General features: G+C 39.9%; 1 protein-coding gene across 1 annotated transcript in view; it reads right to left on the bottom strand.

Annotated features, from left to right (window-relative positions):
- Positions 1-14,381, bottom strand: part of LOC101896388 (activated Cdc42 kinase-like) — a 44,857-nt gene that overhangs the window by 17,754 nt on the left and 12,722 nt on the right. Inside the window, exons 2-9 of the mRNA XM_011292793.3 lie at positions 11,483-11,552; positions 8,500-8,914; positions 6,036-6,337; positions 5,675-5,975; positions 5,286-5,611; positions 5,068-5,224; positions 4,265-5,004; positions 2,951-3,191 (exon numbers count right to left, since the gene is read on the bottom strand). Coding sequence (XP_011291095.1) covers positions 2,951-3,191; positions 4,265-5,004; positions 5,068-5,224; positions 5,286-5,611; positions 5,675-5,975; positions 6,036-6,337; positions 8,500-8,914; positions 11,483-11,552 — 2,552 coding nt within the window. The remainder of the gene's footprint in view (positions 1-2,950; positions 3,192-4,264; positions 5,005-5,067; positions 5,225-5,285; positions 5,612-5,674; positions 5,976-6,035; positions 6,338-8,499; positions 8,915-11,482; positions 11,553-14,381) is intronic.

The following is a 14,381-nucleotide window of genomic DNA, read 5'->3' as shown; positions in this document are numbered from 1 at the left end:
ACTCAAATCCTTGGGACTAAAATAACTATCCTGGGGACTATAGCTAGATTTTTGGCTACTACGGCGAGACAATGATATGGTATCTCTGGATGCAAATCCCGTATCTGGTGTACTTGATCTCTTGTCATGGGAACTTTGTTGTTGTTGCTGTTGCTGCTTATTACTATTGCCACTACTCATGTGATGGCCACCGCCTGCCTGCTGGGAACTCATCATTTGCAAATGCTTATCCAAATGATTGGTGGCGGCCTTGAAGTCAAACGTTGTGGTGGTCGTGTGCTTGCCATTTTGATAATTATAAACCGTGGCCGAATTTAGGCTACCCGTTGCACTACTTATCTCATCATCCAAAGATGAAACAATACTCGAAAATTGGTCGTTGAGTATGGTCTCATCCGAATCGTTCTTATCCACATCCGTGTAGGTGTGCATGAAATCTAAATTCAAAGCTTTCAGGGTATTTTCAATATCCAATAGATTTTCAGAAAGCGATTTCTTATCGCCCCCCTTTTGTCGGGGACTTTGTTCGTGGTGTTCATGGTGTTGGGCAAACGCATCCACATATTCTAGCGAGGGCGGTGGTGTGGGAGCCGTAAACGAACTACGACTACCAAATTGTAAAGGACGTGAAAGGATTTCACGTGATTTCTCAAAACAAAAATCGGAACTTTCCTTATCGAACAATGGAATGCGTATATCGCCCGTTGTCGTCTCAATGGTCGTGGTGTTCATGTCACTCGATATCGAGCGAAAACACTTGGTGTGGATGGCAAAAAAATTTCAATAATTTTCAATAACCAAAAAATGTAATTTCAAATATTTAAAAAAAAAAAAGAAAAATGTTTTAAAGAAATATATTAAATATTATTTACCATGAGGCAAATACACAACGAGAGAGCAAAAGTGAGAGAGAAAGAGAAGATAAAGTAAAGTTAGTTGGCTTGGTTATTAAACTAATATTTATATGGATATAATTTTGTCTAACTAAATGTCGTGTATGATATGGATTCGAGGCATATAATAATGGAAAATCCGTTATATAAGGGATACATAAATATTATGAATCTATAGAAGACGTTTGGAATATCAAAGGACCTTTTTTCCAAAACAAAAAAATGTGTGTAGGACTTCTATCAAATAAAAAAATAAAGTCGTATCACCAAAGAAGGCACAAAAGTTGTTCTATCTAGAAGAGATCCTCAGTATCACTAAGAATCTATTCGTTCCGAAAACCTGTGAAAATGTCTCACTGTCACTTTAAAAGTGTCTTTACACTGGTATTACTAAAATATTGGGCCCTTAAAAGCTCGGTCCTTAAATGGCTTAACTTGACTGATAATGCCCATTTCACCCCGATGACTACACCAACAAACAAAATTGTTGCATATAAGGCTCCAAAGAACCAAGATCTATTGTTTATAAGACTCTCTTACCCTACCTGAGAAATTTTTCTATACTCCACTGGAAGGGTCATTGGTCGATAATTTTGGAAAGTTGTTGTCCTTTGTTTTTCGTCACCGCGAAATTGCGATTTAACACCTTGACGCTCGTGAGTCTGTATAGAAATAGATGGGAGACACTTTGCGATGTGGCTATGTAAATATGTCATGAAAAAGAATTGGGTTACAAGATGCGAAATAGCATCTAAATCGAACGTTCCTTTTGCTTTCCTCTCTCGGAGAGAGAACCATTCGGTAAATATTGAAAAATGAGCGCGGGGTAAAGTCATTGAATTTCGAAAAGTGCAAGAACTTACACCGCAACAGAAAGAAAATATACTCAAAAGAGTTAACGAGTTGCTTCGCTTGGCCGAAAGTGGTGAAATGCCGAAATTGGTTTTCTCCGATGAGAAAATATTCGTTGTCCAGCAGTTTGTAAACAAACAAAATGATCGTGTTTACCAGCCAAAGAGGTCAGCTGAAAATGTGCACCTTCGGTTGGCCACTAGAATTCAAGCGCCTGAAATGGTGATGATGTTGGCCGCCATAACAGCCGATGGTCGCTCACCGCTCGTATTAATCGGCCATGGCATCAGCATAAATAATAAATAATATCGCGAAAATATCCTGGAGGGTGTATTAAAGCTTTGGGCACGCAAACATTTTGTCCGCATGCCTTGGACATTCCAACAGGACCCAACACGATCGCACTCAGCACGCGCCACCCAAGCATAGTTACAAAATGAGGTTCCTCGCATCATTTCCAGCACACAATGACCACCAAAATCTCCGGATACCAATCCGTTGGACTATTGTGTCTGGAGTACTTTGGAAAGCAAGGTTGGCAATAAAAAATACCAAAAAAATTCCGGGAGTGGCCCAAAATGGCCGTTTTAAGGCCATAATTCGTGCCAAAGATGACCAATTCGAACAAATCTAAACTTATTCTAAGATTTGATGCTATTTCCAACATTTTTTGTTTTCATTCAATAAAATTTAAAAAAAATGTACAAGTTATGGCGTTTAACTTTTTTGCAGTGTTTTTATATCACCCTGTATATTCTTTGCAGTCAAGGGGTGGGTATATATAGAAGGAGACATATAGACACATAGACCCACAGAAGGCGTAGAAATTGTTATATCTACAATGTTCTTGATGTAATGAACAAAGAGCATCTATAATGGTTCTTTATGCTGCGAAAAAAAGTTGTACTAACCAAGAAAAAAAAACTTTAGGTCTCCTACATAAGAGTGTCAAAGGTATTCTATATACGAGAATATATTTAAATGACTCAGAAATCTAGTGTCTATTGGAGACCAATAACAAAAATTTTATCTGTAAAAATATTCTCTTGAGAAATAAATATCGACTTGTGCCTTAAAAACACCTGCAAATTGTTTTCTATAACCTCGAATCCACATCTCACAGTCAATCCTTATCATACATAAAAATCCTCTGTTATGTATAAATAAATACATTAAATTCCCTTCAAAATCGTTAAGAAACTCACCTGCAAATCCGGTATGCTTTTCAATTCTTCGGTGAAGTTTTTCTTTTTCGAATGTGGTGACAAAGAGTTCATATTTGTTGTCGAACCACTGGTGCCGGAACTATGTAAACTGGAACCATGACTTTTGTCACCACTGCCGCTGCTGCCATGACCTCCGCTCAAATGGGGAAAACGAAAACTAAATTTTCTCTTGGGACTCTGGGTTGAGGGTGTTTGGTCCGATACCAAATCGCACATGGATCTGGAAAAAAGAAATATATGATTTAAAATGAATCAAAAATGACGTTAAGTTCAATGGGGCAGAACGTTCTATACACTCCAGCATATAAAAACTGAAATTTATGGCCAAATCAACTGTCCTACATTTCCCAAATTATGGAAGATTCGCGATTGACTAGACACAAAAAACAAAAATTCAAATATAAAATTGGTGTCGAAACCTTATGAAGACTAGAGCAAAACCCTGAAATAGTTGTAAATTGGGAGCAAAATCTCTTAAATATCGAAAATCTACAGGCACAGTTTTATGGGGGCTATGCCAAAAAATGGACCGGCACTGAATAATTTTTGCGAAATTTTAAGGTATCCCTGAATCTCCGAAATGAGTGAATGCATCCGATTTGGTTGGAAGTTGAAACCAGCTGAATGCTGGAAATCTGAGGGAACCGTTATATTTGGACTGTATTAATAAGTAGACCTTCTTTGAAATTAGTGAACGCAGTCGGTTTAGTTGGGAATTGGACCCACAATGAATATTTTTTGGAAGGAAATAAACCACTATGTTAAAACCCGAAATAGCAACCAAAAAAGCTGAATATCGAAGATCAGGAGGTACAGTCATATTGGGCTATGCGAAAAACTGGACCTACATTCAATAATTTTTGAAATAAGGATACCCAATGGGAATTAGACTACCCCATGAGAAATCAAAATATCAAATTATAGTCGATTTGGTTGGAAATTGGAGCAGAAACCTTCATATATTGAAAATTTGGATGTACCGTTGTATGGAGCTATATCTGGGGCTATATGAACCAATAGAGCCCATTTCAATATCAAACATCTTAGAAGTACTACAAACGTTTCCACCAAATTTCATTCCAATATCTTGGAAATTATAACCTCTTAATTTCACTTGATTTCAAGTTAGACGGTAGAACATGGTTTAATCGATTTAGAATTTTATGTTGATCTCGAAAATATTTATGGGGTCTCCTACTACAATTTCTAGATGTTGTAAACGGAACAACAAATGTATCTTTTGGTGGAATATATAATAACTTTTATAATTTCAATGCCAATTTTTAATCTTACCTGGCACTAATTTCATTGGCTATCTCAATTGCCTGGTTGAGAATTTTCTCATCCTTCACCGATATGGGCTTCACAGTGCCACTGGAATTTTTCGATTTCTTTGTGTTGTGGCCCCCACTGTTTTTACGTATCAACTTTGAGGTTAAATCGGAAAAATCACTACGTTTATTGCCATGCGATTCAGATTCCGAGTTTTTTGACGACGACGCAGTGGCACTCATTGAACCAAACATTGAATTGATTTCATCCAGCAGAGAGGGGCCAAAATCCAATTTATCTGGGGTAATTTCATCATCGGAAATTTCATGATATTCATGGGGTTCCTCGAATTGGACACCACTGCCACCACCTGCACCATTTGTAATGGACGAGTGGCGCCATAATAAATTCTCCTTTGCCGCCTCAATTCCATAGTTGTTGTTTTGCAAAGCCAGTGTGGAAGCCGAGGAGGTGGTACTTTCATCCATAGATTTGTGAGTAAATGGATTCGTGTTATTCGAGGGAAATTCAAATGTTGTAGTTTGTCCATTATTGGCAAATTGTTTGGGTGTATTCTCGGTGGAGGGTATAAACGAGGGATTCATGGTGGAGTTGTGATGAGACGAATCATCGGCAAAATAGCCACTTGCCGTTTGCAAGGAGTCAGGACTAGTTGGTGTGGGTGGCAGTAGCAAAGGCGTTTGTTCAATATCCTCCGAGGGTTTATAGGGTGTGACAATTTGTCGTGGCACGTGGTTATACTGGAGGTGAGAAGAAAATAAGCTTATTTAAAAAGCCTTGGCAAAGCAGATTGTACGACTTACATTTTGTGTGGTACCCAAAAAGGCAATATCACCAAAGGAAGCTCCGTCAATGCCAACATGGCCGGTATGTTTAAAATCATTTTGTGGCTTGGAAATCATTTCGGTGCGTAATTTACGTTTACTGCTACGTTCATTGGCATTTCGTGTAAAAGTATCTCTGCAAAAGAAATCAAATTATTTTTCCCCTCTCATTATTAGATGTGAATGAATTGTATTACCTATTCAAAGTGGGAAGACCTTCGACATAAGCCACCGTATTGGATGGATTAAAAAAGCCCGTTTTACCCGAATTCAGCACACCCTTCCAATAGGGTGTGCCTGTGTTGCGATCCAACACGGTTATAATCTCATTTTGTCGATAAATTAAATGCTCATTGGTTTTGGCCTCCATACAATTGGCCACGGCCTTTAATTGCTCGGGTTTCATATCGGGCAACAGCTCGTATATCTCCGAAAATTTAGGACGTTTTGAGGGATCATCTTGCCAGCATTTCATCATAAGGGTATAATATTCCCTGGGACAACATTCAGGTTGTTCCAGACGCTAAAAATCAAATTTCGATTAGAATTCAATTCCAATGAATTCACGATTGAAAGGGAAGAGTACCTGATAATTTGGTGCATCAATGGCCTCTAGGATTTGAAGGCCCGTCAAAGCTGCCCAGGGTTGAAAGCCATAGGAAAACATTTCCCACAAACAAACCCCAAAGGCCCAGACATCGGAGGCATTTGTAAAACGCAAATAATTAATACATTCCGGGGCACACCAAGCAATGGGCAGCTTTAGATTAACGTTAAAATTAGTCTTGTAATAGTCCTTGCCCACACCGAGGGCGCGAGATAGACCAAAGTCGGAGATCTTGACTTTATTTTTGCTGAATACCAAGATGTTGCGGGCAGCCAAGTCTCTGGAAAAGTAAGGGATGAAATGAATATCAAAGAAAGGGTTTGTTATTTTTCACCCTCACCTGTGTATCAGTCGTTTGTTCTCCAAATAACGCATACCATTACATATTTGCAAACCAAATTCACACAATGTTGGAACGGTGAGAAAACTTACTCTCAGTCCGGGATCTTTCAGGCATTCCAGCAATGATCTTAAATGTGCCAATTCGGTGACTAACATTAGGGAGTCTGTGGCCAACACCACACCATATAAACGCACAATATTTTCATGTTCAATGGAATGCATGATGGCCGCCTCTTTGAGAAATTCCATGGGATTTGATTGCATGCGTTCGCGGCACAGGCATTTGATGGCCACTTGAATCTGGAAGAAATCAAAAATATTTTGAATTTCGCTCGGTAATTTTTGATGGAGCAAGAAAAAATGGGAACAATGGAAAACCAGGAAAACCAAATAAAATTGCAGTTCTACTAAGCTAAATTTGGGATAAACCTTTACGACCCTATCAAGATAAATGTCAATATGTATCTAGCAAAGTCATGAACCACCCTAATTTTGTTTGGATTCAGAAAGGCTTTATGAGGAGAGAGGTTGATGCCTATAAATGGGCTTATGGGATTTGAAAGGAGTTTCTATAGACGATTTAAAATGAGTTTCTAAAGACGAACTGAGGGGAGTCTCTACAAATGGACCGAATGGAGTATCTGCAAACGGGCTTAGGAGGGATGGTCTCTACAAACAGGCTGATGAGTTTCTCCATACACGCGCTGATAGGAGTATCTATAGACGGTCTGATGGGAGTATCTATAGACGGACTGATGGGAGTCTCTATAGACGAGCTGAGTGGAGTCTCTATAAACGATATGAATGGAGTCTCTATGGACGAACTGAGGGGAGTCTCTACAGATGGGCTGAATGGAGTCTATGCAGACGAGCCGAAGCGAGTCTCTGCAGACAGGCTCAGGGGAGTCTCTAAAAATGGACTGAATGGAGTCTATGCAGACGAGCCGAAGCGAGTCTCTGCAGACGGGCTCAGGGGAGTCTCTACAAACAGGCTGATGGGATTCTCCATACACGGGGTGATAGGAGTATTAATAGACGGACTGATGGGAATCTCTATAGACGAACTGATTGGAGTCTCTATAAACTATATGAAAGGAGTCTCTATGGACGAACGGAGGAAAGTCTCTACAGATGGACTGAATGGAGTCTATGCAGACGGGCTGAAGGGAGTTTCCACCAATGGACTAAATGGAGTATCTGCAGACGGACTGAGGAGGGGTCACTATAAACAGGCTGATGGGTTTCTCTATACATGGGCTGATAAGTGTATCTATAGACGGGCTGTTGGGAATATCTATAAAGTGACTGATAGGAGTCTCTATAGAAGAACGATGTGAAAGGAGTCTCTATGGACGAACTGAGGGAAGTCTCTACAAATGGGCTGAATGGAGTATCTGTAAACGGGCTGAGGAGAGACTCTACAAACGGGCTGATGGGTTTCTCTATAGACAAGCTGAAAGGTGTCTCTGTGGACGAGCTGAGCGGAGTCTCTATAGACGAGCTGAGAGGAGTCTCTATAGACGAGCTGAGGGGAGTCTCTATAGACGAGCTGAGAGGAGTCTCTATAGACGAGCTGAGGGGAGTCTCTATAGACGAGCTGAGGGGAGTCTCTATAGACGAGCTGAGAGGAGTCTCTATAGACGAGCTGAGGGGAGTCTCTATAGACGAGCTGAGGGGAGTCTCTATAGACGAGCTGAGGGGAGTCTCTATAGACGAGCTGAGGGGAGTCTCTATAGACGAGCGGAGGGGAGTCTCTATAGACGAGCTGAGGGAAGTCTCTATAGACGAGCTGAGGGGAGTCTCTATAAACGGGCTGAGGGGAGTCTCTATAAACGGGCTGAGTGTAATTTCTAAAGACGGGTTACGGGGAGTCTATTTAGACGATTTAAAGGGAGTATATATAGACGAACTAAAGGGAGTCTTTATAGACAAACTGAATGGAGTCTTTATAGGCGAACTGAAGGGAGTTTTTATAGACGAACTGAAGGGAGTCTTTTTAAACAAACTGAAGGGGGTCTGTGTGGACCAACTGATGGCAGTCTTCAATGACGGGATGAAGGGGTCCTTTATAGGTGACATCAAGGGTGTCTTTATTAAGTTAAGTTGAATAAGATTTTCCTTACAATATCTACAATTCTGTTAAGATTAAGTTATTATTTATTTTTTTTTTTTTTCAAAACATTTAAAGGAAATTGACTTTTCACCGAATTTTAAATCAAAAAATTTCATTGACAAAAAATTACAATTGAAATCGCTTTGACATCTAAAAATCAAGCTCTAATTCTTATCTCTTCCACTTTCTGTAAATTGATTCTTTAGTTTCCTTTCAACAAAATGTACATCCCTCCCGCCCCACCACACCCCCTACAAAATGAAATTGACTTTCAAGGAAATGTTTGTTTGCTGGTTTGACGGAGGACATGATACTCTTAACATTAAGTTTCCTCCATTACGTTACTTACCCTCTCGGATCCATTCGTCCACACACCCTGCTGCACAATGCCAAACTCTCCGGTGCCCAATTGTTTGTTCACACTGATGGCATCGGCGGGAATGATGTGCTTATTGTTCGGTGCCTTATTCGGTGAACCGCTGCTTGCCTTCGACGATGCTCCGCCCGTCGATGCGCCACTCAGGCTGCCCGAAGGACTGGCCATGGTGGCGTTCACCGTACAACCGGAATTCTCATCTCGCTTGCCGCCAATCACTGTGGGTGCCTGCAGCAAACGTTTGATTTTGCTCAAGTAGCCGTGTGGAAAGTGTTTTTCATAGAATTTACGTAAACGTCGTATTTCCGGTCGTGACATGCCGATGCTTTTGAGATCTTCGTCGGTAGCATATTTGAATTGTGAGGCATTTGTAATCTTGAGTTCATCTCTGCAAAAGAAACAAAAAAAGCACAGTAAAATGAAAAGAAATTCAATGGAAGAAAGCAATCAAACAACGAAAGAAAAAAGGTAAAGAATCTCAATGCAAATATGTGTGTACGTATGTAATGGGAATGCTTTGTAACAACAAACAAGAACAGCGCCAATGGAACACAATATAAACAAGAGATCAAGAAGCTCCAGCTAAAATTAAATAAAGAAAAATGCATACAATTTCGGAAGAAAAGAGATGCACCAGGACAGTATTTGGTCAAGAAAAGTTGGCTTGAATTTGGGAAAGATCAAAGGGGTTCGAAGCCCTCTAAGGAAGCATTAATCGACAATAAGAGGAAAATTAAAGGACAATATATATGAACTGCAGGGAGTAGTAGCTCATTTACGAAAAGTGTCCATTAGCGAGGTTATTAGAATCTCTATAAGTTTGCGCGTAAAAGGGAGTTTTATATATGAGATTATTTATTTATTTTTTTTTGAGCCAAAGGGAGGAGCTGAAGGCCTATAGACGAACTGAAGGGAATCTCAATAGACGAATCAGCCGGAGTCTTCAGAGACGAGTATGACGCAGTCTTCAGAGACGAGTGGGCCGGAGTCTTCAGAGACGAGTGAGACGAGGTCCTTATAGATGAGTCGGATGGAGTCTTCTAAGACGAGTGGGACGGAGTCGAACTTGTCTTTATAGACGAGTCGGGCAGATTCTTTGTAGTCGAGTCGGACGGAGTCTCTTTAGACACGTCGGACGGGGTCCCTATTGACGATGCTGACGAAGTATTTATAGAAGAGTTGGACGAAGTATTTATAGACGAGTTGGACGTAGTCATTATAGACGAGTTGGACGTAGTCTTTATATACGAGACGGACAAAGTCTTTATAGACAAATCGGACAAAGTCTTTATAGGCAATTCGGACGGGGTCTCTATAGACGATTCGGACGAAGTATTAATAGACGGAGTCTTTTTAGGCGAGTCGGACGGGGTATTTATAGACTAGATAGAGCCTCTTTAAGCTGAATGGAGTCTCTAGAGATGAGGGACGGAGCCTTCTGAGACGATTCGGACGAAGTATTTAAAGGCGAGTTGGACGAAGTATTTATAGACGAGTTGGACGTAGTCTTTATATACGAGACGGACAAAGTCTTTATAGACAAATCGGACAAAGTCTTTATAGGCAAGTCGGACGGGGTCTCTATAGACGATTCGGACGAAGTATTTATGGACGAGTCGGACGAACTATTTATAGACGGAGTCTTTGTAGACTAGATAGATTCTCTTTAAGCTGAATGGAGTCCCTAGAGATGAGCAGATAGGAGTATATAATAAATGATCTGTAGGGAGTCTTCATAGAAGAGCTGACGGAAGTTTCTGCAGAACATATATATGACCGGAGGAAAGCCTTTTCAGATGAGCCCAAGGGATTTATTATAGTTCTTTAAGATGATCTGAAGGAAGATCTTTGTATGATGTTTTATAGACGACGTAAAAAACTCTTTGCAAAATCTCGAGAGAGTCCCTTCCAGTTGCCCAAACAGAAATTTTGTAAAAGAACCGAGAAGAAAACTTCAGCCAAATTGATTTTTCATAGAAAATCTGAAATTCGACAAAACTAAATAGGATTTTTATACCCTCAGCCATAGGGCAAGAGAGGGTATATATCATTTGATACGGTCAAAACGTGCCTAGACTAAATAACGGTTTTAGACCCTAGGTCTTTTTGGTCTAAATCCATTTTAGGACATTTGGAGTCAATCTAGCGACTCTCAAAGGGAGTATCCGAACATGGCCCAAATTTGGTACATCGTATTATTGTCAAACTTACATCGAGTTCGGAGATGGGCAATGTCGGTCCACTCCTCCTGGTACCTCCCCTCCCAAGGGGTCAAAATTTTGAATAATTATGAGGGTATACATCTGCCGTCTGATAGTTTTTAACTTGTTTTATCCAATATCAAACCACTAAGATTTTATGAAGAAAATCTGAATTTCAACACATTTTTTAATGACATATTCCACTTAAAGTCTATACTTTATCCATGCAAGCTACATAATGTCCTGCCTCGATACTGTTTCCAGATTAAAAAAAGAAAAAATAAATAACAACGCAAGTCAAATGTTGCCTTTATACGCAGCACACATTGCCATTGCACTCAGAAGAGTTCACTCTGGAGCTTTCTGATCCATTGTGTTGCCTGCCCATTATGTGAAATTGTCGTTCAGTGATATGGTGTTGGCGACGAAGATGTTGAGGGGGTGTGTGTGTATGTTTGTGGTGGGATGAATTTGTTTGATTTGATTGCTTGTTTGCATTGCATGTTTGGGTGTTGTTGTTGTTGCTGTTCTGTTTTTGGATATTGTGGCACTAAAATGTCTAACGGATGCACCGCCACATGGCTTTGGCTGGAATGCGTAAAATATGTGGGTGACTAAAATGTCTCTCTAATCGATACAATTGTCGTTCCCACTCCACCTACAGCTTGGCTTTTTTTAGCTATCCTTCTTTTTGTTGTTGCTGTTGGTTTTTGTGTTGTTGCTGTTGTACGATATTCTGTTATTGTCATACTTACTTGACAGCATTGTAGTAATGTTGCAATTCGGCCTCTGTTAGAAATTCATAGACATCAATTTGGGGGCTATCTGCAAGGAAACGAAGAGAGAGAGGGAGAGAGAAAAATAAAATGAAATCAATATGCAAATTCTAAAATATTTCAAATGTTTAAAAAAGAAATCTAAAAGATACAGGTTTCAGGCGTTATGACCGAACATGCTATGTACTAAGAAAAGATTTATTTTAACTGAATAAGATTTTGTTTTGACTGAATACGATGAGGGAGTCTTTAGAGGCGAGCTGAAGGGAATCTTCAAAGGAGAGCTGAATGGAATCTTTATAGACGAAGGAAATCTTTCCTAGACGAGCTAAAATAAGTTTCTCCTAGACGCGCTGAAGTGAGTCCGCCTCAGGCGAGCTGAAGGGAGTCTCTCTTTGATGAGCTAGAGGGAGTCTTTAGAGACGAGCTGATGGGAGTCTCTCTCAGACGAGCTGAAGTGAGTCTCTCTTAGACGAGCTGAAGGGAGTCTTTATAGACGATCTGAAGAGATTCTCTCCTTGACGAGGTGAAAGGAGTCTTTATAGACGAGCTGAAGATATTCTCTCCTAGACGAGCTGAAGGGAGTCTCTCCTAGAGATTTAAAGGAAGTTTCTCCCAGACGAGTTTAAGGGAATCTCTAACAGATGAGCTGAAGGGAATCTCTCCTAGACGAGCTGAATGGAGTCTTAACAAACGAGCTGAAGGAATTCTCTCCTAGACGAGTTGAAGGGAATATCTCCTAGAGAGCTTAAGGGAGTCTCTCCTAGATGAGCTGAAGGAAATCTTTGAGGAGAGGTGAAAGTAGTCTTTATAGACGAGTGAAAGAGATTCTCTCCTAGATGAGCTTAAGGCATCCTTTCCTAAAAGAAGAAAAAGGAGCCTCTCCTACACGAGCTAAAGGGATTTTTTAGACTAACTGAATGGAAATTGTATAGATGAGCTGAAAGGAGACTATCATAGAACTGAGAGAGACTCACTTCACCTAAAAGGAAATCTCTCACAGACGAGCTGAAGAGAGTCCCTTATAAAAGAGCAGAATAGAGTCTCTTTTAGGCGAGCCGGCCTGAAGTGAGTCTCTCTTAAATGAGTCGATCTTATAACTTCTGTTATATACGTGAAAAAGACCGATTAACAATGAATATCGTCTTCCTGTCAAATCTGCGATTCATGCAACCTGAATAACATCTTCCATAGCTTGTCAAGATTTTCCACAATAAATCTGCATTTCTACTTCCGCAATGTTCTGGAAAATTCTTTTTCCAAACTTTCCATTTCCATTCTCCATTGTTGCAACCAACGTAGGGTACTCAACCAAAAGACATTGAACATAAACTCAATGAACATTGAAATGGTGGAAAGACAGACAGACAGACAACGGCAGCCGGCAGACAACATGCTGAGCATTTTCATTTCATTTACATTTTCGAGGGCAAATCTAATAAAAACAAACAACGACGACAACGGATGACAGCGGCAGTTCCAACTAACCAATCTACGAACAAAAAACAAACAATCTAACAACCTACCAGCCAACCAACCATCGACAAAATAACCGACAACAATGACAACATTGATGGCGGCGCTACATGACATGGTTGAATGCTCAGTCACCAACCAACCAGCGAACCAATGAACCAAACAATCGGTAACAGCAGCAGCAACATAATGTCACAACTCTTTGCAATCAATGGATTGAATGACGGACGGACTGGCTGACAAAATGAATGAATGAATGGCTGAACCAAACGGATGAAGAATGTTCAGAGAGAAAGATGTGGGTTAGACCAAGAATGTTGCTGCAAAGTTGTTTATAAAATCCGACCCTCATCTATTGGATATCGCTTTGCCGTTGTTTTTGTTGTTGATGGTGTTATTGAAACTGTTGCACTTACCAAATAAGTAAAATGACATAGAAAAGTGTGTGTGTGTGTGCGTGCTGGTTGTGCCAGAGTTTGAGGAGCCCAGCGTGTGAGTTGAGTGGAAAGAGAGAACAGAGATTTTTCTGAAGGTTATTACAAAATACTTTGGGTGTTAAAACACCCAAACAAACAAAATGTCTTTATTTGAGGTATTGGTTAAGTGTCAGGCGGAGAGGGGGGGGTTAATTTTCATCAAGTATGTAATTATCTATGGCGGCATAGGAATGGTACCCGGAAGGAAAATGTTTATTTACAATGTAAATGGAAGAGCCTCTCAAAAGTGATTAACATCTGTGTGATTGATTTTTCAAAATTAGGGCACATGGCAAACCGAGGAGAAGAATTGAGGTTTATAATTTTAAGAAAATTGGTCTAAATTCTAACGGATCTCTTACAAACATCAAAGATACTTGAAGCTTAGTTCATTTTAGGCTTGTTTAAGGTCTTCTACAGATGAAAACTTAGCAGAAGGGCTGAAATGGCTTCTCAAGAAGTTAAAAAGTAGCAGTCGGTTTGTCCTCAGATTTTTTTTTAAATCGTGGATTTGTTTAGATTTTTTTCTTACAAAATAGTTACATTTTTTTTAAATAAATAATTCCGATAAAAATTCAGCTGCGAAAATTATTCTAATACCCAAAATCGAAGGGTACAGTCATATAGGGTTACACGAAAACTTGGAACTGTAAAAGGAAATATCTGCTAGAGATCACCATATCTTTCCCTAAAAATATTTATTGCGACCTCATAATAATCCTGTCAAAAAAAGGAAAATCGGAAAAATACTGAATGTCAGAAGATAACATTATATGAGGGGACTTACAAGTGACCGCTACTTGGTCAGTTAAGTTTACGAGGAGGATAAAAGTAAAGCCATTTCACAATGGACCCACATTAAATTTTTCTGTCCAAAAATATTTCAACGTGTCCATACGAAAACCATGGGAACCAACAGTGACCTC

This window comes from Musca domestica, unplaced genomic scaffold (genome assembly GCF_030504385.1).
Source record: "Musca domestica strain aabys unplaced genomic scaffold, Musca_domestica.polishedcontigs.V.1.1 35, whole genome shotgun sequence".
Lineage (NCBI taxonomy): Eukaryota > Metazoa > Arthropoda > Insecta > Diptera > Muscidae > Musca > Musca domestica.
This window is presented reverse-complemented; position numbering and strand designations above follow the sequence as displayed.